The 22,527-nt window shown below is 44.7% G+C and overlaps 1 protein-coding gene across 3 annotated transcripts in view; it reads left to right on the plus strand.

The window, feature by feature from the left end:
* Positions 1–21,735, plus strand: part of LOC106603297 (melatonin receptor type 1C) — a 31,744-nt gene extending 10,009 nt beyond the window's left edge. The window contains exons 2-3 of one of the 3 annotated variants that reach the window (XR_001328396.2): positions 630–702; positions 810–1,388. Coding sequence is in view for 1 of the 3 variants with exons in the window: in XM_014196791.2 (XP_014052266.1) it covers positions 20,580–21,032 (453 nt within the window). In the remaining 2 variants the exon portion in view is untranslated. Of the gene's footprint in view, positions 1–629; positions 1,389–20,561 lie in introns of those variants that run through there. The other 2 variants (XR_001328397.2, XM_014196791.2) reach the window with 2 other exon arrangements.
* Positions 21,736–22,527: the final 792 nt, after the last annotated feature.

Raw genomic sequence — 22,527 nt, forward strand, 5'->3', positions numbered from 1 at the left:
TGCCTCATGGGTCTCCCAGTTACGGCCGGCTGTGACACAGCCTGGGATCGAACCCGGGTCTGTAGTGACACCTCAAGCACTGCGATGCAGTGCCTTAGATCGCTGTGCCACTCGGGAGGCCCCGGTGAACTAATGTTAACTAGCTAGCTAGCTCACAAAGTACTTGTGGACTCAATGTTTTCCCCATACAAAACACAAACTCATCAAATGATACGATATTGTGTAAAACATTGAATTTGTAGATGCATCAAAATGGACTTCATATCCCCTTTTCCTCGTGTTTTAGACATGAGGCGGAACATCAGGCTCACCCCAAGAGAAAGCAGTGCATGATAAATGCCACCCTCAGCAAGGAGATCTGTTGGATGTGATGGGGGAAAGACATAATTTAAACATCATGGATATAAATTCCAACTGTGCCCATGATAAAATGCAATGTGAATTGTGTTGTACTACTGAATGAAACTGAACAGATGGACTCAGACCAGCCTTTGTGATTTAATTTACGTTAACTACATTACTTAAGCTCGCTGTTTTTGAGCAAAACTTGTATAATATAACCTATTCTGGGAGCCTAATGTGTGTATGAACTTTGCGGAAGATTTGAACCATTGGCTTCCCTGTAACAGGTACTGACAGGAGGCGCGACGAGAACGCTGATCCGGAGCCCGCCCAAAAAACTGATTGGAATAAAACCTCAAAGTAAGAACAAAAACAGTGTGAAAAAACTATTTGTAAGATATTTAGATGTTCACTGTTGCAAAGACAGCTTTGGGAGCATGTGGTGCTTGAAAACTCCTCTAATCCAGCAAAATGAGTCTGCCAGAGGTCGTCATGCTGGATGAGGGTGAGGATGGAGGCATTGGTGGTCCACACAACGAAGAAGCAAGTGTCCCTTCCATTGATGTCGAGCTGCCCTTGGACCTAATGCCAGTAAGGATGGTCTTCATGGAGGGTGTAAGACCCTCCCTCCTGGATCTAGAAATCCTTCGACTTCACTGCCTCCTCAATGGTAAGGTCCCTTGCACCGTAGAGACACTTGACGTCCACCACAGCTGTGGTGCCCACCAGACCATCCGGTGAAGCACCCAGGATCCCAGACCCTGCACATTCCTCCCTGTAGTCATTTTGAATGCCTTGATGCCCTCCTCTTTGTCATCTGTGCCCCACTTTACAGAAAACACCTCATCCAACGACTGTGATCCCCTGGTCACCTATAGAGACCTGCCGAGAGGAAAGATGTTAAGTGTCACATGCCATTTCAATGCATGACTTTGAACACCTTGAAATGCATTTGTTGTAAGAAATGTGCTGTAAAATAATTTGATTTGGTTGATGACATTACAGCTGTAGAATATTTAATAAACTGTAATTTTCACATGAGAACAAGTGCAGTTTTTCCATAAACCTTTAATTGATCATTTGGGATTTTATCACTTGACATACTATCAATCTATAAAGAGGAAGGATCATATAAATCAAGACTGAATGCATGTACTGTACCACCCTGAATCAATATATTCTGTGCCTTTCAAGATGTCTGGTCATGAAACTTTACAGAAAACCTCATCCAACGACTGATCCCCAGGCTGGATGTCTAAACAAAGTCAGTTCTGAATGTCAAAAGATTTTTAGGTTCATTCTCCTTCAAAGACAACATTCTAGAACTGAGTTATAGCTCATCAAAGTCTGGTGTCTGGGGTTGTGATGCGTGGGTTGAACTGGGGCGGATGGGTTTAGGGTCATTAAATATTTTGTTTCCTGAATGGCTGTGGGTTGAAATAAGGAGCAACAAACTTAAATCCATAAATGTATATTTATTGAGCAACTTATATAGGCTATATTGAGGTTTTTCTTTAATTATTTTAGACTATGTGGTATTAGTGCTTCAGCCTTAACTTTAGGGCTGTGTAGGCCCCAAATAGCCTACACAGCCAATCGCCAAATAATGCTTTTGGGAACGGAGGCAAAAAGGACATTGTCAAAGTTTAAGTCAATAAGACAAAAGCTGTGAAATGGGAGTTGAAAATAAAGAGAACAGTGATGTTTGGAAAAGATTGGGTGAAGTGGTAAAAGAGGATGGCAGTGCCGGCTATGTTGTGTGATGATTGTGAGGCACTATACAAATTCAACAGTCACAAGACGGGACTTCAAATAGGCCTATCGCATGTCAAGGGAACAGTAGCCTACTGTTTAGATGGGTTAAATGGAAACTGAAATCTGGACATTGACAAAGTCCTCTGATAATTGTATTTATTTTATTTCACCTTTATTTAACCAGGTAGGCAAGTTGAAAACACGTTCTCATTTACAATTGCGACCTGGCCAAGATAAAGCAAAGCAGTTCGATTCATACTACAACACAGAGTTACACATGGAGTAAAACAAACCTAGTCAATAATACAGTAGAAAAAGAAGTCTATATACAATGTGAGCAAATGAGGTGAGATAAGGGAGGTAAAGGCAAAAAATGCCATGGTGGCAAAGTAAATACAATATAGCAAGTAAAACACTGGAATGGTAGATTTGTAGTGGAAGAAAGTGCAAAGTAGAAATAGAAATAGTGGGGTGCAAAGGAGCAAAATAAATACAGTAGGGGAAGAGGTAGTTGTTTGGGCTAAATTATAGATGGGCTATGTACAGGTTCAGTGATCTGTGAGCTGCTCTGACAGCTGCTGCTTAAAGCTAGTGAGGGAGATAAGTGTTTCCATTTTCAGAGATTTTTGTAGTTCGTTCCAGTCATTGGCAGCAGAGAACTGGAAGGAGAGACTGCCAAAGGAGGAATTGGCTTTGGGGGTGACCAGAGAGATATACCTGCTGGAGCGCGTGCTACAGGTGGGTGTTGCTATGGTGACCAGTGAGCTGAGATAAGGGGGGACTTTACCTAGCAGGGTCTTGTAGATGACCTGGAGCCAGTGGGTTTGGCGACGAGTATGAAGCGAGGGCCAGTCAACGAGAGCGTACAGGTTGCAGTGGTGGGTAGTATATGGGGCTTTGGTGACAAAACGGATGGCACTGTGATAGACTGCATCCAGTTTATTGAGTAGGGTATTGGAGGCTATTTTGTAAATGACATCGCCGAAGTCGAGGATCGGTAGGATGGTCAGTTTTACGAGGGTATGTTTGGCAGCATGAGTGAAGGATGCTTTGTTGCGAAATAGGAATCCAATTCTAGATTTAACTTTGGATTGGAGATGTTTGACGTGAGTCTGGAAGGAGAGTTTACAGTCTAACCAGACACCTAGGTATTTGTAGTTGTCCACATATTTTAAGTCAGAACCGTCCAGAGTAGTGATGCTGGATGGGCGGGCAGGTGTGGGCAGCAATCAGTTGAAGAGCATGCATTTAGTTTTACTTGTATTTAAGAGCAGTTGGAGGCCACGGAAGGAGAGTTGTATGGCATTGAAGCTCGTCTGGAGGGTTGTTAACACAGTGTCCAAAGAAGGGCCAGAAGTATACAGAATGGTGTCGTCTGTGTAGAGGTGGATCAGAGACTCACCAGCAGCAAGAGCAACAACATTGATGTATGCAGAGAAAAGAGTTGGCCCATGAATTGAACCCTGTGGCACCCCCATAGAGACTGCCAGAGGCCCGGAAAACAGGCCATCCGATTTGACACATTGAACTCTATCAGAGAAGTAGTTGATGAACCAGGCGAGGCAGTCGTTTGAGAAACCAAGGCTGTTGTCTGCCGATAAGAATGTGGTGATTGACAGAGTCGAAAGCCTTGGCCAGGTCGATGAATACGACTGCACATTATTGTCTTTTATCGATGGTGGTTATGATATCGTTTAGGACCTTGAGCGTGGCTGAGGTGCACCCATGACCAGCTCGGAAACCAGATTGCATAGCGCAGAAGGTAGGGTGGGATTCGAAATGGTCGGTAATCGGTTTGTTGACTTGGCTTTCGAAGACCTTAGAAAGGCAGGGTAGGATAGATATAGATCTGTAGCAGTTTGGATCAAGAGTGTCCCCCCCTTTGAAGAGGGGGAGGACCGCAGCTGCTTTCCAATCTTTGGGAATCTCAGACGACACGAAAGAGAGGTTGAACAGGCTTGTAATATGGGTTGCAACAATTTCAGCAGATAATTTTAGAAAGAAAGGGTCCAGATTGTCTAGCCTGGATGATTTGTAGGGGTCCAGATTTTGCAGTTCTTTCAGAACATCAGCTGAATGGATTTGGGAGAAGGAGAAATGGGGAAGGCTTGGGCGAGTAGCTGTGGGGGGTGCAGTGCTTTTGACCGCGGTAGGGGTAACGCGGTAGGGGTAAATCCCGGTGGAAAGCATGGCCAGCCGTCGAAAAATGCTTATTGAAATTCTCAATTATAGTGGATTTATCGGTGGTGACAGTTTCCTATCCTCAGTGCAGTGGGCAGCTTGGAGGAGGTGTTCTTCTTCTCCATGGACTTTAGTGTCCCAGAACTTTTTTGAGTTTCTGTTGCAGGAAGCAAATTTCTGCTTGAAAAAGCTAGCCTTGGCTTTTCTAACTGCCTGTGTATATTGGTTTCTAACTTCCCTGAAAAGTTGCATATCACGGGGGCTGTTCGATGCTAATGCAGAACGCCACAGGATGTTTTTGTGTTGGTTAAGGGCAGTCGGGTCTGGAGAGAAGCAAGGGCTATATCTGTTCCTGGTTCTAAATTTCTTTAATGGTGCATGCTTATTTAAGATGGTGAGGAAGGCATTTAAAAAAATAATAACCAGGCATCCTCTACTGACGGGATGAGGTCAATATCCTTCCAGGATACCCGGGCCAGGTCGATTAGGAAGGCTTGCTCGCTGAAGTGTTTCAGGGAGCGTTTGACAGTGATGAGTGGAGGTCGTTTGACCGCTGACCCATTACGGATGCAGACAATGAGGCAGTGATCACTGAGATCTTGGTTGAAAACAGCAGAGGTGTATTTAGAGGGCAAGTTGGTTAGGATGATATCTATGAGGGTGCCCGTGTTTACGGCTTTGGGGTGGTACATGGTATGTTAATTGATAATTTGTGTGAGATTAAGGGCATCAAGCTTAGATTGTAGGATGGCTGGGGTGTTAAGCATGTCCCAGTTTAGGTCACCAAGCAGCACGAGCTCTGAAGATAGATGGGGGGGGCAATCTGTTCACATATGGTGTCCAGAGCACAGCTGGGGGCAGAGGGTGGTCTATAGCAGGCGGCAACGGTGAGAGACTTGTTTTTAGAGAGGTGGATTTTTAAAAGTAGAAGTTCAAATTGTTTGGGTACAGACCTGGATAGTAGGACAGAACTCTGCAGGCTATCTCTGCAGTAGATTGCAACACCGCCCCCTTTGGCCGTTCTATCTTGTCTGAAAATGTTGTAGTTAGGGATGAAGATTTCAGAGTCTTCCTAAGCCATGATTCAGACACAGCTAGGACATCCGGGTTGGCAGAGTGTGCTAAAGCAGTGAATAAAACAAACTTAGGGAGGAGGCTTCTAATGTTAACATTAGAGGTCGACCAATTATGATTTTTCAACGCCGATACCGATACCGGTTATTGGAGGACCAAAAAAAGCCGATACGGATTAATCGGCAGATAATTTTTTTTTTTGTTTATTTATTTGTAATAATGACAATTATAACAATACTGAATGAACACTTATTTTAACTTAATATAATACATCAATAAAATCAATTTAGCCTCAAATAAATAATGAAACATGTTCAATTTGGTTTAAATAATGCAAAACAAAGTGTTGGAGAAGAAAGTAAAAGTGAAATATGTGCCATGTAAGAAAGCTAACGTTTAAGTACCTTGCTCAGAACATGAGAACATATGAAAGCTGGTGGTTCCTTTTAACATGAGTCTTCAATATTCCCAGGTAAGAAGTTTTAGGTTGTAGTTATTATAGGAATTATAGGACTATTTCTCTCTATACGATTTGTATTTCAAATACCTTTGACTATTGGATGTTCTTTTTAGGCACTTTAGTATTGCCAGTGTAACGGTATAGCTTCCGTCCCTCTCCTCGCTCCTACCTGGGCTCGAACCAGGAACACATCGACAACAGCCACCCTCGAAGCAGCGTTACCCATGTAGAGCAAGTGACGTTTGAAACGCTATTAGCGCGCACCCCGCTAACTAGCTAGCCATTTCACATGGGTTACACCAGCCTAATCTCGGGAGTTGATAGGCTTGAAGTCATAAACAGCGCAATGCTTGAAGCATTGCGAAGAGCTGCTGGCAAAACGCATGAAAGTGCTGTTTGAATGAATGCTTACGACCCTGCTGGTGCCTACAAAAGCTCAGTCAGACTGCTCTATCAAATCATAGACTTAATTATAATATAATAAACACACAGAAATATGAGCCTTAGGTCATTAATATGGTAGAATCCGGAAACTATCACGTTTATTCTTTCAGTGAAATAAGGAACCGTTCTGTATTTTATCTAACAGGTGGCATCCATAAGTCTAAATATTCCTGTTACATTGCACAACTTTCAATGTTATGTCATAATTACGTAAAATTCTGGCAAATTAGTTCGCAACGAGCCAGGCGGCCCAAAATGTTGCATATACCCTGACTCTGCGTGCAATGAACGCAAGAGAACTGACACAATTTCACCTGGTTAATATTGCCTGCTAACCTGGATTTCTTTTAGCTAAATATGCAGGTTTAAAAATATATACTTCTGTGTATTGATTTTAAGAAAGGCATTGATGTTTATGGTTAGGTACACGTTGCAGCAACGTCGCCTTCACCTCAAGGGCCCTGAGCCCCACAGAACAACGGTACTCTGTGGGCGAACGAGAAGCACTGGCCTGTGTCTGGGCGTGCGAAAGGTGGCACCTCTACCTATATGGCCGTCTGTTCACGCTCCGAACCGACCACCAGTCCCTCACAATGCTACTGTCAGCATCAGGAACAGGCCACAAGCCACTTCGGCTGCACAGATGGGCCGACCGCCTCAGACAGTACGACTATCAGCTGAAATTCACTCCGGGGAGGGATAACGAAGGTGGCAGACCTCCTCTCACGCTCCTTTGACGCTCCTACTCCGACCGTCTTGCCAGACGACAACTAAACAGAGCTTGTACAAATGCTTTACGCTCCTCTTCAGTCAGTCGTCTCACTGGAGGAGCTGAAGCAAGCATCGGAACAGGATCCCACACTGTCTAGCATGCGCACCTACATACACACTGGATGGCCAGCACACGTGCAGGAAGAGCTGGCGACTTTCGCCAGGGTGAAGCACGAACTTTCTTGCTGGGAAGAAGTCTGTGTCTCTCGAGGGCTTTGTACTGTGGTCCCGAGTGGTCTGCGTGCGCGTGTTCCATGGCGCATGAGGGGCACTTGGGCATAGTGAAGGTCAAACAGCGATGTCGAGACCTTCTGTGGTGGCCAGGCATCGACCACGACATTGAAGCCCTGGTCAGGGATTGTGCTGCATGCCTCTTCAGTGGGAAAAAGGACAGTTCCCCCCCCCCCCTCCCCCCAGCCTCTCGCATGGCCGTCCCGCCCCTGGGAGCACATCCAACTGGACATTTGTGGCGAGATCCATGGACACGCAGTCCCTCACCATCAGCGCTTCCTGGTGGTGTATGACCTCCACTCTAAGTGGCCAGAAGTGGTTCCTGTCGGAACTGTCTCAGCACAGGCCATCGTGGACATCCTAGACAGCCTGTTCACAAGGTGGGGCCTATCCCTTACCCTTACCACGGACAATGGGCCCCATTTAACCTCTGCCGAGTTCTCCTCATATCTCAGCAACAAGGGAATCAAACACATCCGCACGGCCTACTACAACCCACAAGCTAACGGAGGGGTGGAACGCTTCAACCAAACGCTGAAGAACGGCATCAGAGCGCACCTGGTCCAGGGGTGCACGTTCCAAACTGCTTTGAATCAAACGCTAATGCACTACAGAGCAAGCAAACACACAACAACACAGGTCTCCCCGGCATCCCTCATGCTAGGTTGTGAGATGGAACTGCCACTGGACAGACTCAGAACACAGAGAGTAGCAGAACCGGCGACTAGGTGCACCCAAGAACAGCAGGCAATGACCAGGCACCAAAGAGCAATGAAACAGCGTTTTGACAAGGCACACAGGGTGAAGAAGTCGATCATCCAAGTGTCTGACTGGGTCCGAGCCCGACGGCCTCAGCGGTGCATCAAAATGGCCTCATTCTGGTCGGACCCCTTGCAGGTCAGTCGACAACTGGGGCCCGCCACATTCATGTTGAGCAATGGATCACGCTGGCATGCCAGCCGCCTCAGAAAAGTCCCTGCCCCTTGAGGAATACGAATGCACACAAAACAGACATGCAGGCCAGAGATGCCACCGGATGGACCTCCCCCACCACTACCACCCGAGCCCCAGCCTCTGTGGGCTCCCCAAGGGCCAGAGCCACAAGCGGTGGCGGTTGAAGAAAGGCCTATGCAGGCACGAACTCCTGGGGAATGGGAGTGGAGCTAGGCACTGCAGGGCCTGGATTCACCTCTACATCATCAGAGGACCAGAGAAGAGGTAGGATAAGGGTACGGCTAAAAGCTATGAGAATTGGTCATCTATGACGTCCGGAATAGAGAGTAAAAGGAGCAGGTTTCTGGGGGTGATAAAATAGCTTCAAGGTGTAATGTACAGACAAAGGTATGGTAGGATGTGAATACAGTGGAGGTAAACCTAGGCATTGAGTACTGATGAGAGAGATATTGTCTCTAGAAACATCATTGAAACCAGATGATGTCATAGCATGTGTGGGTGGTGGAACTGAAAGGTTGGATAAGATATAATGAGCAGGGCTAGAGGCTCTACAGTGAAATAAGCCTATAAACACTAACCAGAACAGCAATGGACAAGGCATGTTGACATTAAGGAGAGGCATGCTTAGCTGAGTGATCATAAGGGTCCAGTGAGATTCAGACAGCTAGCCGGGCCATAGGTAGCAAGCTGGCAGAAGATGGAGGGAGGTCTGTTTTTAGCCACCTCGTGCGTTTCCGTCTGTAGATTAGTGGGGTTCCGTGTGGTAGAGGGGACCAATCCAATTGGCAAAATAGTTATAGTTATAGTGGCCCAAGAAAATTGTCCGATAGACCTATTCAGATAGCAGCCGATAAGACAGCTAACGATTAGCGGGCCGCAGATGGGCGTTCAGGTTACGTTGCGACGGAGGGGCCAGTTGGATAACTCCCTCGGGCAGATAACGTCGGTAGTCCAGTCATGAAGGCCCGGTGAGGCTCCGCATCGGCAGTGAAACGGGTCCGGATAGGTGATTGTAGCCCAGGAGTGGCTGATGGAACTCTTAAGCTGGCTAGCTTTGGAATAATTGATGTTTGCTCTGGGACCGACGTCAGCCAATAGTCACTCGGATAGCAGCTAGCTAGCTGCAGGATCCAGGTGTAAATGTCCAGAGCTTGCGATAGAAATCCGGGGATATGGAGAGAAAAATACGTTCGGTATGCTCTGGTCTGAGTCGCGCTGTACAAAACTGGCGATAGCTATTCGAGCTAAGGGATAGCTGATGACCGCCAGCCGTGGTTAGCTGAATACTAACGCTAGCTTCTGGCTAGCTTCTGTTGTGGATTTCAGATTTGAGGTGAATAATACTTTTTTTTGGTTTTTTTATTATTGGTGAGGCGGGTTGCAGGAGAGTTTTGAAGTTGAGTTTTTTAGAAAAAAATATATAAAAAGATATGCGAAGAAAATAAGTAAATATATATACACGGGACATGACAAGACGAGGACAAAAGACGTCTGACTGCTATGCCATCTTGGTAAAATGTAAAAAAAATAATACTAGTCCCGTGCGAATCGACATACCTATGTTTTGAGAGAAATGTCTGAGTTTGATAGGTATTGCGCAAGGTTTGAGCAAGAAAACAAGAACTGATTCGTTGAATTAAACGAAGTGCTGCGCGTAGCCTACAGTGCATTCTGAAAGTTTTCAGACCCATTCACTTTTCCACATTTTGTTACGTTACAGCCTTATTCTAAAATGGATTCAATAAAACATTTTCCTAATCAATCTACACACAATACCGTATAATGACAGAGTGAAAATAGGTTTAGACATTTTTGCAAATGTATTACAAATAAACAGATACCTTATTTACATAAGTATTCAGATCCTTTGCTATGAGACTCGAAATTGAGCAGAAGCATCCTGTTTCGATTGATCATCCTTGAGATGTTTCTACAACTTGATTGGAGTCCACCTGTGGTAAATTCAATTGATTGGACATGATTTGGAAAGGAACACACCTGTCTACATAAGGTCCCAAAGGTGACAGTGCATGTCAGAGCAAAAACCAAGCCTTCAGGTCGAAGGAATTGTCTGTAGAGCTCCGAGACAGGATTGTGTCAAGGCACAGATCTGTGGAAGGGTACCAAAAAATGTCAGCAGCATTGTATGTCCCCAAGACTACAGTGGCCTCCATCATTCTTAAATGGAAGAAGTTTGGAACCACTAAGACTCTTCCTAGAGCTGGCCACCAGGCCAAACTAAGCAATCGGGGGAGGTGACCAAGAACCAGATGGTCACTCTTACAGAGCTCCAGCGTTCCTCTGTGGAGATGGAAGAATCTTCCAGAAGGAAAACCATCTCTGCAGCACTCCACCAATCAGGCCTTTATGTTAGAGTGGCCAGACGGAAGCCACTCCTCAGTAAAAGGCACATAACAGCCCACTTGGAGTTTGCCAAAAGGCACCTAAAGGACTCTCAGACCATGAGAAACAAGATTCTCTGGTCTGATGAAACCAACATTGAACACTTCGGTGTGAATGCCAAGCGTCACGTCTGGAGGAAACCTGGCACCGTCCCTACGGTGAAGCATGGTGGTGGCAGCATCGTGCTGTTGGGATGTTTTTCAGCGGCAGGGACTGGGACACTAGTCAGGATCGAGGCAAAGATGAACGGAGCAAAGTACTGAGAGATCCTTGATGAAAACCTGCTTCCGAGTGCCTAGGACCTCAGACTGGGACGAAGGTTCACCTTCCAACAGGACAACAACCCTAAGCACACAGCCAAGACAACGTAGGAGTGGCTTCGAGACAAGTCTCTGAATGTCCTTGAGTGGTCCAGTCAGAGCCCGGACTTAAACCTGATTGAACATCTCTTGAAAGACCTGAAAATAGCTGTGCAGTGACATTCACCATCCAACCTGACAGAGCTTGAGAGGATCTGTAAAGAGTAATGGGAGAAACTCCCCAAATACAGGTGTGCCAAGCTTATAGCTTCATACCCAAGAAGACTCGAGGCTGTAATTGCTGCCAAATGTGCTTTAACAAAGTACTGAGTAAAGGGTCTGAATACTTATGTAAAAATGTCTAAAAACTGTTTTTGCTTAGTCATTATGGGGTATTGTGTGTAGATTGATAAGGGTAAAAAAAACAACAATTTAATGCATTTTAGAAGAAGGCTGTAACTTAACAAAATGTGGAAAAAGTTAAGGGGTCTGAATACTTCCCGAATGCAACGTATATATGAAGGGCCTACATGTATAAACTTTGACAGTGAATGCTTTTGTTTGTTCGTTTTGTGCAAATTAATTGAACATTGCCAAATGCATAAAAATAAAAAAATACACCCATTGAGCATGTTTGGGATGCTCTGGATTGATGAGTATGACCACGTGTTCCAGTTCCTGCTAATATCCAGCAACTTCGCACAGCCATTGAAGAGGAGTGGGACAACATTCCACAGGCCACAATCAACAGCCTGATCAACACTATGCTAAGGAGATGTGTCGCGCTGCATGAGGCAAATTGTTAATTCATTCAATATACACTGCTCAAAAAAATAAAGGGAACACTTAAACAACATAATGTAACTCCAAGTCAATCACACTTCTGTGAAATCAAACTGTCCACTTAGGAAGCAACACTGATTGACAATAAATGTCACATGCTGTTGTGCAAATGGAATAGACAACATGTGGAAATTATAGGCAATTAGCAAGACACCCCCAATAAAGGAGTGGTTCTGCAGGTGGTGACCACAGACCACTTCTCAGTTCCTATGCTTCCTGGCTGATGTTTTGGTCACTTTTGAATGCTGGCGGTGCTTTCACTCTAGTGGTAGCATGAGACGGAGTCTACAACCCACACAAGTGGCTCAGGTAGTGCAGCTCATCCAGGATTGCACATCAATGCGAGCTGTGGCAAGAAGGTTTGCTGTGTCTGTCAGCGTAGTGTCCAGAGCATGGAGGCGCTACCAGGAGACAGGCCAGTACATCAGGAGATGTGGAGGAGGCCGTAGGAGGGCAACAACCCAGCAGCAGAACCGCTACCTCCGCCTTTGTGCAAGGAGGAGCAGGAGGAGCACTGCCAGAGCCCTGCAAAATGACCTCCAGCAGGCCACAAATGTGCATGTGTCTGCTCAAATGGTCAGAAACAGACTCCATGAGGGTGGTATGAGGGCCTGACATCCACAGGTGGGGGTTGTGCTTACAGCCCAACACCGTGCAGGACATTTGGCATTTGCCAGAGAACACCAAGATTGGCAAATTCGCCACTGGCGCCCTGTGCTCTTCACAGATGAAAGCAGGTTCACACTGAGCACATGTGACAGACGTGACAGAGTCTGGAGACGCCGTGGAGAACGTTCTGCTGCCTGCAACATCCTCCAGCATGACCGGTTTGGCGGTGGGTCAGTCATGGTGTGTGGTGGCATTTCTTTGGGGGGCCGCACAGCCCTCCATGTGCTCGCCAGAGGTAGCCTGACTGCCATTAGGTACCGAGATGAGATCCTCAGACCCCTTGTGAGACCATATGCTGGTGCGGTTGGCCCTGGGTTCCTCCTAATGCAAGACAATGCTAGACCTCATGTGGCTGGAGTGTGTCAGCAGTTCCTGCAAGAGGAAGGCATTGATGCTATGGACTGGCCCGCCCGTTCCCCAGACCTGAATCCAATTGAGCACATCTGGGACATCATGTCTCGCTCCATCCACCAACGCCACGTTGCACCACAGACTGTCCAGGAGTTGGCGGATACTTTAGTCCAGGTCTGGGAGGAGATCCCTCAGCAGACCATCCGCCACCTCATCAGGAGCATGCCCAGGCGTTGTAGGGAGGTCATACAGGCACGTGGAGGCCACACACACTACTGAGCCTCATTTTGACTTGTTTTAAGGACATTACATCAAAGTTGGATCAGCCTGTAGTGTGGTTTTCCACTTTAATTTTGAGTGTGACTCCAAATCCAGACCTCCATGGGTTGATAAATTGGATTTCCATTGATTATTTTTGTGTGATTTTGTTGTCAGCACATTCAACTATGTAAAGAAAAAAGTATTTAATAAGATTATTTCATTCATTCAGATCTAGGATGTGTTATTTTAGTGTTCCCTTTATTTTTTTGATCAGTATATTAGTATTACAGTCTTTTACAGTTCTCACTGTCTAAGTGGACACGTTGTTTGCAGAGTGCACAACCTAGGCTACACTTGTGACAAAAGAAGTTTGGGTTTATTTCATTCCATTTACGAGTTGTATATGTATTAATTGTGTTTTGTTTGGAATGCTCCTGTCAATGTTGAGTAAGGATCTGCACCTGACTACGCATAGAAATAGACCTAGGCTTCCTGGCCTGTGCACAAATGTAGGCTTAGGAATGTGCCCATTTGGGGATCTGATAGTATTTCTGATTGTCTTAACTCACCACCACTAATGAACTGTGAAGCTTATCAAAGTAATTTTTTCTTCACCTCAAACAGCAAGTAAACAAAGTCTGTTTTTACATCCATTGAGAATGACTTCTTCCCAGCTCTCTCCCTGTCGATAACCATTCAGTGTGAAAGGGAAATAAATGGCATGCTCTGATCCAGTGGAATCTTCAGAAAATTGGCCTATCCGATTTACTTCTTATCAAATCAAATTTATTTTTATATAGCCCTTCGTACATCAGCTGATATTCTCAAAGTGCTGTACAGAAACCCAGCCTAAAACCCCAAACAGCAAGCAAAGCATGTGAAAGAAGCACAGTGGCTAGGAAAAACTCCCTAGGAAAAACTCCCTAGAAAGGCCAAAAACCTAGGAAGAAACCTAGAGAGGAACCAGGCTATGAGGGGTGGCCAGTCCTCTTCTGGCTGTGCAGGGTGGATATTATAACAGAACATAGTCAAGATGTTAAAATGTTAAAATGTTCATAAATGACCAGCATGGTCAAATAATAATAATCATAGTAGTTGTCGAGGGTGCAACAAGCACGTCCGGTGAACAGGTCAGGGTTCCATAGCCGCAGGCAGAACAGTTGAAACTGGAGCAGCAGCACGGCCAGGTGGACTGGGGACAGCAAGGAGTCATCATACCAGGTAGTCCTGAGGCATGGTCCTAAGGCTCAGGTCCTCCGAGAGAAAGACAGAAAGAGAGAAAGAGAGAATTAGAGAGAGCATATTTAAATACACACAGGACACCGGATAAGACAAGAGAAATACTCCAGATGTAACAGACTGACCTTAGCCCCCCGACACATAAACTACTGCAGCATAAATACTGGAGGCTGAGACAGGAGGGATCAGAAGACACTGTGGCCCCATCCGATGATACCCCCGGACAGGGCCAAACAGGCAGGATATAACCCCACCCACTTTGCCAAAGCACAGCCCCCACACCACTAGAGGGATGTCTCCAACCACCAACTTACCGTCCTAAGACAAGGCCGAGTATAGCCCACAACGATCTCCGCCATGGCACAACCCAAGGGGGGCGCCAACCCAGACAGGAAGACCACGTCAGTGACTCAACCCACTCAAGTGACGCACCCCTCCCATGGACGGCATGGAAGAACACCAGTAGGCCAGTGACTCAGCCCCTGTAAAAGGGTTAGAGGCAGAGAATCCCAGTGGAAAGAGGGGAACCGGCAAGGCAGAGACAGCAAGGGCGGTTCGTTGCTCCAGCCTTTCCGTTCACCTTCACACTCCTGGGCCAGACTATACTTAATCATAGGACCTACTGAAGAGATAAGTCTTCAGTAAAGACTTAAAGGTTGAGACTGAGTCTGCGTCTCTCACATTGGTAGGCAGACCATTCCATAAAAATGGAGCTCTATAGGAGAAAGCCCTACCTCCAGCCGTTTGCTTAGAAATTCTAGGGACAATTAGGAGGCCTGCGTCTTGTGACCGTAGCGTACGTGTAGGTATGTAGGGCAGGACCAAATCGGAAAGATAAGTAGGAGCAAGCCCATGTAATGCTTTGTAGGTTAGCAGTAAAACCTTGAAATCAGCCCTTGCCTTAACAGGAAGCCAGTGTAGGGAGGCTAGCACTGGAGTAATATGATCAAATTTTTTGGTTCTAGTCAGGATTCTAGCAGCCGTATTTAGCACTAACTGAAGTTTATTTAGTGCTTTATCCGGGTAGCCGGAAAGTAGAGCATTGCAGTAGTCCAGCCTAGAAGTAACAAAAGCATGGATTAATTTTTCTGCGTCATTTTTGGACAGAAAATTTCTGATTTTTGCAATGTTACGTAGATGGAAAAAAGCTGTCCTTGAAACAGTCTTGATATGTTCTTCAAAAGAGAGATCAGGGTCCAGAGTAACGCCGAGGTCCTTCACAGTTTTATTTGAGACGACTGCACAACCATCCAGATTAATTGTCAGATTCAACAGAAGATCTCTTTGTTTCTTGGGACCTAGAACAAGCATCTCTGTTTTGTCCGAGTTTAAAAGTAGAACGTTTGCAGCCATCCACTTCTTTATGTCTGAAACACAGGCTTCTAGCGAGGGCAATTTTGGGGCTTCACCATGTTTCATTGAAATGTACAGCTGTGTGTCGTCCGCATAGCAGTGAAATGTAACATTATGTTTTCGAATGACATCCCCAAGAGGTAAAATATATAGTGAAAACAATAGTGGTCCTAAAACGGAACCTTGAGGAACACCGAAATTTACAATTGATTTGTCAGAGGACAAACCATTCACAGAGACAAACTGATATCTTTCCGACAGATAAGATCTAAACCAGGCCAGAACTTGTCCATGTAGACCAATTTGGGTTTCCAATCTCTCCAAAAGAATGTGGTGATCGATGGTATCAAAAGCGGCACTAAGATCTAGGAGCACGAGGACAGATGCAGAGCCTCGGTCTGACGTCATTAAAAGGTCATTTACCACCTTCACAAGTGCAGTCTCAGTGCTATGATGGGGTCTAAAACCAGACTGAAGCGTTTCGTATACATTGTTTGTCTTCAGGAAGGCAGTGAGTTGCTGTGCAACAGCTTTTTCTAAAATTTTTGAGAGGAATGGAAGATTCGATATAGGCCGATAGTTTTTTATAATTTCTGGATCAAGATTCGGCTTTTTCAAGAGAGGCTGTATTACTGCCACTTTTAGTGAGCTTGGTACACATCCGGTGGATAGAGAGCCGTTTATTATGTTCAACATAGGAGGGCCAAGCACAGGAAGCAGCTCTTTCAGTAGTTTAGTTGGAATAGGGTCCAGTATGCAGCCTGAGGGTTTGGAGGCCATGATTATTTTCATCATTGCGTCAAGAGATATAGTACTAAAACACTTTAGTATCTCCCTTGATGCTAGGTCCTGGCAGAGTTGTGTAGACTCAGGACAATGGAGCTTTGGAGGAATACCCAGATTTAAAGAGGAGTCTGTAATTTGCTTTCTAATGATCATGATCTTTTCCTCAAAGAAGTTCATAAATGTATTACTGCTGAAGTGAAAGCCATCCTCCATTTGCGAAGGCTGCTTTTTAGTTAGCTTTGCGACAGTATCAAAAAGAAATTTCGGATTGTTCTTATTTTCCTCAATTAAGTTGGAAAAATAGGATGATCGAGCAGCAGTAAGGGCTCTTCGATACTGCACGGTACTGTCCTTCCAAGCTAGTCGGAAGACCTCCAGTTTGGTGCGGCGCCATTTCCGTTCCAATTTTCTGGAAGCTTGCTTCAGAGCTCGTGTATTTTCTGTATACCAGGGAGCTAGTTTCTTATGACAGATGTTTTTAGTTTTTAGGGGTGCAACTGCATCTAGGGTATTGCGCAAGGTTAAATTGAGTTCCTCGGTTAGGTGGTTAACTGATTTTTGTCCTCTGACGTCCTTGGGTAGGCAGAGGCAGTCTGGAAGGGCATCAAGGAATCTTTGGGTTGTCTGAGAATTTATAGCACGACTTTTAATGCTCCTTGGTTGGGGTCTGAGCAGATTATTTGTTGCAATTGCAAACGTAATAAAATGGTGGTCCGATAGTCCAGGATTATGAGGAAAAACATTTAGATCCACAACATTTATTCCATGGGACAAAACTAGGTCCAGAGTATGACTGTGGCAGTGAGTAGGTCCAGAGACATGTTGGACAAAACCCACTGAGTCGATGATGGCTCCGAAAGCCTTTTGGAGTGGGTCTGTGGACTTTTCCATGTGAATGTTAAAGTCACCAAAAATTAGAATATTATCTGCTATGACTACAAGATCCGATAAGAATTCAGGGAACTCAGTGAGGAACACTGCATATGGCCCAGGAGGCCTGTAAACAGTAGCTATAAAAAGTGAGTGAGTAGGCTGCATAGATTTCATGACATGAAGCTCAAAAGACGAAAACGTAATTGTTTTTTTTTTTGTAAATTGAAATTTGCTATCGTAAATGTTAGCAACACCTCCGCCTTTGCCGGATGCACGGGGGGTATGGTCACTAGTGTAACCAGGGGGTGAGGCCTCATTTAACACAGTAAATTCATCAGGCTTAAGCCATGTTTCAGTCAGGCAAATCACATCAAGATTATTATCAGTGATTAGTTCATTGACTATAACTGCCTTGGAAGTGAGGGATCTAACATTAAGTAACCCAATTTTGAAATGTGAGGTATCACAATCTCTTTCAATAATGGCAGGAATGGAGGAGGTCTTTATACTAGTGAGATTGCTAAAGCGAACACCGCCATTTTTAATTTTGCCCAACCTAGATCGAGGCACAGACACGGTCTCAATTGGGAAAGCTGAGCTGACTACGCTGACTGTGCTAGTGGCAGACTCCACTAAGCTGGCAGGCTGGCTAACAGCCTGCTGCCTGGCCTGCACCCTATTTTATTGTGGAGCTAGAGGAGTTAGAGCCCTGTCTATGTTCGTAGATAAGATGAGAGCACCCCTCCAGCTAGGATGGAGTCCGTCACTCCTCAACAGGCCAGGCTTGGTCCTATTTGTGGGTGTCCCAGAAAGAGGGCCAATTATCTACAAATTCTATCTTTTGGGAGGGGCAGAAAACAGTTTTCAACCAGCGATTGAGTTGTGAGACTCTGCTGTAGAGCTCATCACTCCCCCTAACTGGGAGGGGGCTAGAGACAATTAATCGATGCCGACACATCTTTCTAGCTGATTTACACGCTGAAGCTATGTTGCGCTTGGTGACCTCTGACTGTTTCATCCTAACATCGTTGGTGCCGACGTGGATAACAATATCTCTATACTCTCTACACTCGCCAGTTTTAGCTTTAGCCAGCACCGTCTTTAGATTAGCCTTAACGTCGGTAGCCCTGCCCCCTGGTAAACAGTGTATGATCGCTGGATGATTAGTTTTAAGTCTAATACTGCGGGTAATGGAGTCGCCAATGACTAGGGTTTTCAATTTGTCAGAGCTAATGGTGGGAGCCGTCGGCATCTCAGACCCCACAACGGGAGGAGTAGAGACCAGAGAAGTCTCGGCCTCCGACTCGCTTAATGGGGAGAACCGGTTGAAAGTTTCTGTCGGCTTAATAAGCGACACCGGTTGAGCATTCCTACAGCGTTTCCCTCCAGAAGCCATGAGAAAGATGTCCGGCTGCGGGGACCGTGCGAGGGGGTTTATACTAACGTTACTATCTGTACTTACTGGTGGCACAGACGCTGTTTCATCCTTTCCTACACTGAAATTACCCTTGCCTAACGATCGCATCTGAAGCTGGGCTTGCAGCACAGCTATCCTTGCCGTAAGGCGATCGTTCTCCTGTATATTATAGGTACAACGACTGCAATTAGAAGGCATCATGTTAATGTTACTTAGCTTCGGCTGTTTGAAGTCCTGACGAACCATGTCCAGATAAAACCTCTGGGGTGAAAAAGTTGAATGAAAAAAGTTGAGGGAAAAAGTAAAAATATACGGTAATGAAAAAGTAAAAAACCGTCAGGTAGCAAAGTAAGATCTTATCCCTTGTGCAAATGGCTTACAGCCGTCAGGTAGCAAAGTAAGATCTTATCCCTTGTGCAAATGGCTTACAGCTGTGTCTGTCCTGAGCTCACTGGTGCAGGAAACACTGAGGGTCCAGAATATGCAAGCTTTGGCTTTAACAAGTTGATAGTTGATATAATGTTTCAAGTTCCTTGCAGACAGACCATGAATAGCAAATGTGATTTAATTTTATTAGGATATTTTCTACTTGCAGGCCGCAATGTTTTTATATGTTGGCTATTTTTGTAGGCTATTTTTACATAGTTGGCAATGGCAATATAAATTACTTTTAGATTTGTATCTAGATTTGTATAGTTTTCATAGATCACATTTTTATTAATCATATGACAATGATTTTGAGATAAGACTTTATTATAAAATAAATAAAACTGTTCCATGAAAATGTGCATATGAAAATCATAACTGGCATGCAGATCGGTAGAAACGGTAAGATAAATTGGCACTCCAAATGGAAAAGGTTGCTGACCCCTGGTGTAGCCTATTACTGGCAACTTCGAGCGTAACAGCAGAATCTGCAAAGCCCAGCAGCAGCTGGAGGAGGAGATTTGGGAACAGTTTATTTTCTTCTGGTTAGGCTATCTTGATTTCTGGCTCCATCGAGTAATTTGTGTGTGTCTTAATTATTTAATGACAGCGTGCTTAAAGCATCAGACAAGCTTAGTAGCCTACATATAGTTGTTTTTATTAAAACACATAGGGTGTGTGTATGTATGGAAAAATACACGTTTTAAAACTTCAACCAGTCAATTGGTCGATAGACCAGACTACTCTTGGTCGACCAATATTTTTTGGGGTCGGGGACAGCCCTAGTAAAATCTTTGAAATTGTTGCATTTATATTTTTGTTCACCATTCTTTGTAACAAGTCAGATTTGTCTGTCAATTACAAAAATACACGAATCTACAATCCAAATTGCATGATGTTTACATAAAGAAGGTGAATGGCACCTACATAAAATCAAGGGCAAAGTGGATAGGATTATCAAGTCAAGACAATTCTATTATTGAGAAGTGTGTGTTTCTCTGGCTGGACATTGGTCATCAGAGGGAGAGAGAGAGACAGACGCTACTCCTGCCAGGAGGAATCATGCTCCATAAATCAAACTGATGACATAGAGTCCACAGCAGGAAATTATTTTGCTTCAATTGGCTCAGTACATTTTGTCCCATTGGATTAGACATTTTTAAAATTAGGTTATTGATTTGCTGCTCAAGTTTACCTGAACAAATACTACTATATTAGTATGCACCTAGTCTTGTGAAACCAGACGACTGTGTCTCAAGTCAAATGTATTTGTCACATGCGCTGAATCCAACAAGTGTCTCTAAATATTACGCAGTAACTGTCTGGCCATGATATTAGTATGCACTGGAACAGCCAGACATATTTAATATGGCTGTATGTTTATATTTACTAAGTTAGACCACTAAAATTATTGTTTTGTCTCTTGTAGGAAACATCTTTGGTGAGGATGTTGGTAGAAGACGTGGTGGCAGTGTACCCCTACCCCCTGGCTCTCCTGTCCATCTTCCACAATGACTGGATCGTTGGGGACATGCACTGCCAGCTCAGTGGCTTCATCATAGGCCTCAGTATCATTGGCTCTGTCTTTAACATCTTGGCCATTTCCATCAACCGGTACATCTGCCACAGCCTGCACTATGACCACATGTTGTGCACCAGGAACACCTGCTGTTACATGGGCCTCACCTGGCTGCTCACTGCCATGGCCACAGTGCTCAACTTCTGCAGTATGACCCACGCCTCTACTCCTGCACCTTCACCCAGACTGTCAGCTCCTACTAGACCATCTCTGGTGCTGATCCACTTCCTGGTGCCCCTCTCGGTGGTCTGTTACTGCTACCTGAGGATCTGGGTGTTTATCATCCGGGTGAAACCAGATGACAAGCAGAAACTAAAGTAACTTCTTGACTATGTTTGTGGTGTTCCTAATGTTTGGTGGGCTGGGGACCACTAAACATTATTGGCCTGGCACTGGCCATTAACTCGGGAATGGTGGCAGCAAATATCCCAGAGTGGGTCTTTGTCACCAGGTACTTTATGGCCTATTTCAACAGCTGTCTCAATGCTGTCATCTACGGGTTTCTCAATCAGAACTTTTGTAAGGAAAACATACACATCCTCTTACTGCTGTGTACCCATCAAACAATTTTTATGTAAGGCTACAGGTGTTGGACTGAGGGATTTAAAAGAACAAATAAACCATCCAGTGGCGAGCCGTCATTCAGCCCCACATTTCTAGCAAAAATGGCCTGTTTTGCATGTTATTTTAGCATTAATACGTGTCACATATCAATTTACAAACAAGGTAAAAATAATATATACAATTGAGTTATTAAAGCCGCATACAAACATGGTCTCTTTTTTGTTTTCTTGAGTAAGGCAGCTCCAAAATGCAGGTGTTTCAGCCTAGCTCAGTGCTTTCTGTGGTGGTGGGGCAAGCCAACAGAAAATACGGAGCGTTGCGCTGTGATTGGCTCAGTGTTCTGTCACTCATGGGGACTTTACGTTACTGCCAAGAGGAAGAGGAGACCTTAAATTCTAGCCCTTCAGGTGTTACATTAGAAGTGCTCATCCAAGAAGACTTAAGGTCATTGGCCACAGATAAAATTACATCAAATCACATTATATGTACAGTAGCTTTGATTGGACTGATCATGTCAGCATCATACTTTCACAATCTTAGCTAGCAGTCATCATCGTGAATCAAGTCGACAATCTACTGGCAAATCCTTTTTAATCCTTGTCATATGAAGAGAAATAATGAAGAGAAATTATAGATAAAACGTATCGATGCTCATTGGCCATTGGACATTACACAACAAGTTGTAAATCGCAAATTCAACAAGTGGTTTGGAAGAAATCAGTGACAGTGGTTGTGTGGTCCCAAATCTGGTATTAAGGGGCTCTTTTCCAAGTTTAAAATGATAAACATTCAACATTGGCCATGCTGTCAATGAAACATGATTTGTGCCACGCTCAAAACGGCTGTTAACTTGACTTCAGTGAGTTTCAAGACAACTGGCAAGTCGGGAATAAACGAGCTCCGACTGGGAAAATACGTTTTGAATGGTCATCCAACTCGGTGTTCTAAATCTGGCCTCCAGTATAGTTGTTTTGAAAGCACCATAAATCCAGAGAATGCCAGACTTTGATGACAAAATTTGCCCACGAAGACTCGCCGTGCCACCTTCCTGTTCAAGTGATCACAACAAGTTGAGTCCAAAAATGTATTATATGCTGCTGCATAAATTATGCAATATGCCAGGGAGATATGTATACTATAGCTAAGAAAGTAATACTAAGTGTATGTTGTGTAGTAAAATGTTAGTAGCCCATGTGCCTCACCCTAATAATTTGGTCTATTTACCCCTCTTAATTTCACCTACTGTTCTGAC

The sequence above is a fragment of the Salmo salar genome, chromosome ssa04 (genome assembly GCF_905237065.1).
Source record: "Salmo salar chromosome ssa04, Ssal_v3.1, whole genome shotgun sequence".
Taxonomy (NCBI): domain Eukaryota; kingdom Metazoa; phylum Chordata; class Actinopteri; order Salmoniformes; family Salmonidae; genus Salmo; species Salmo salar.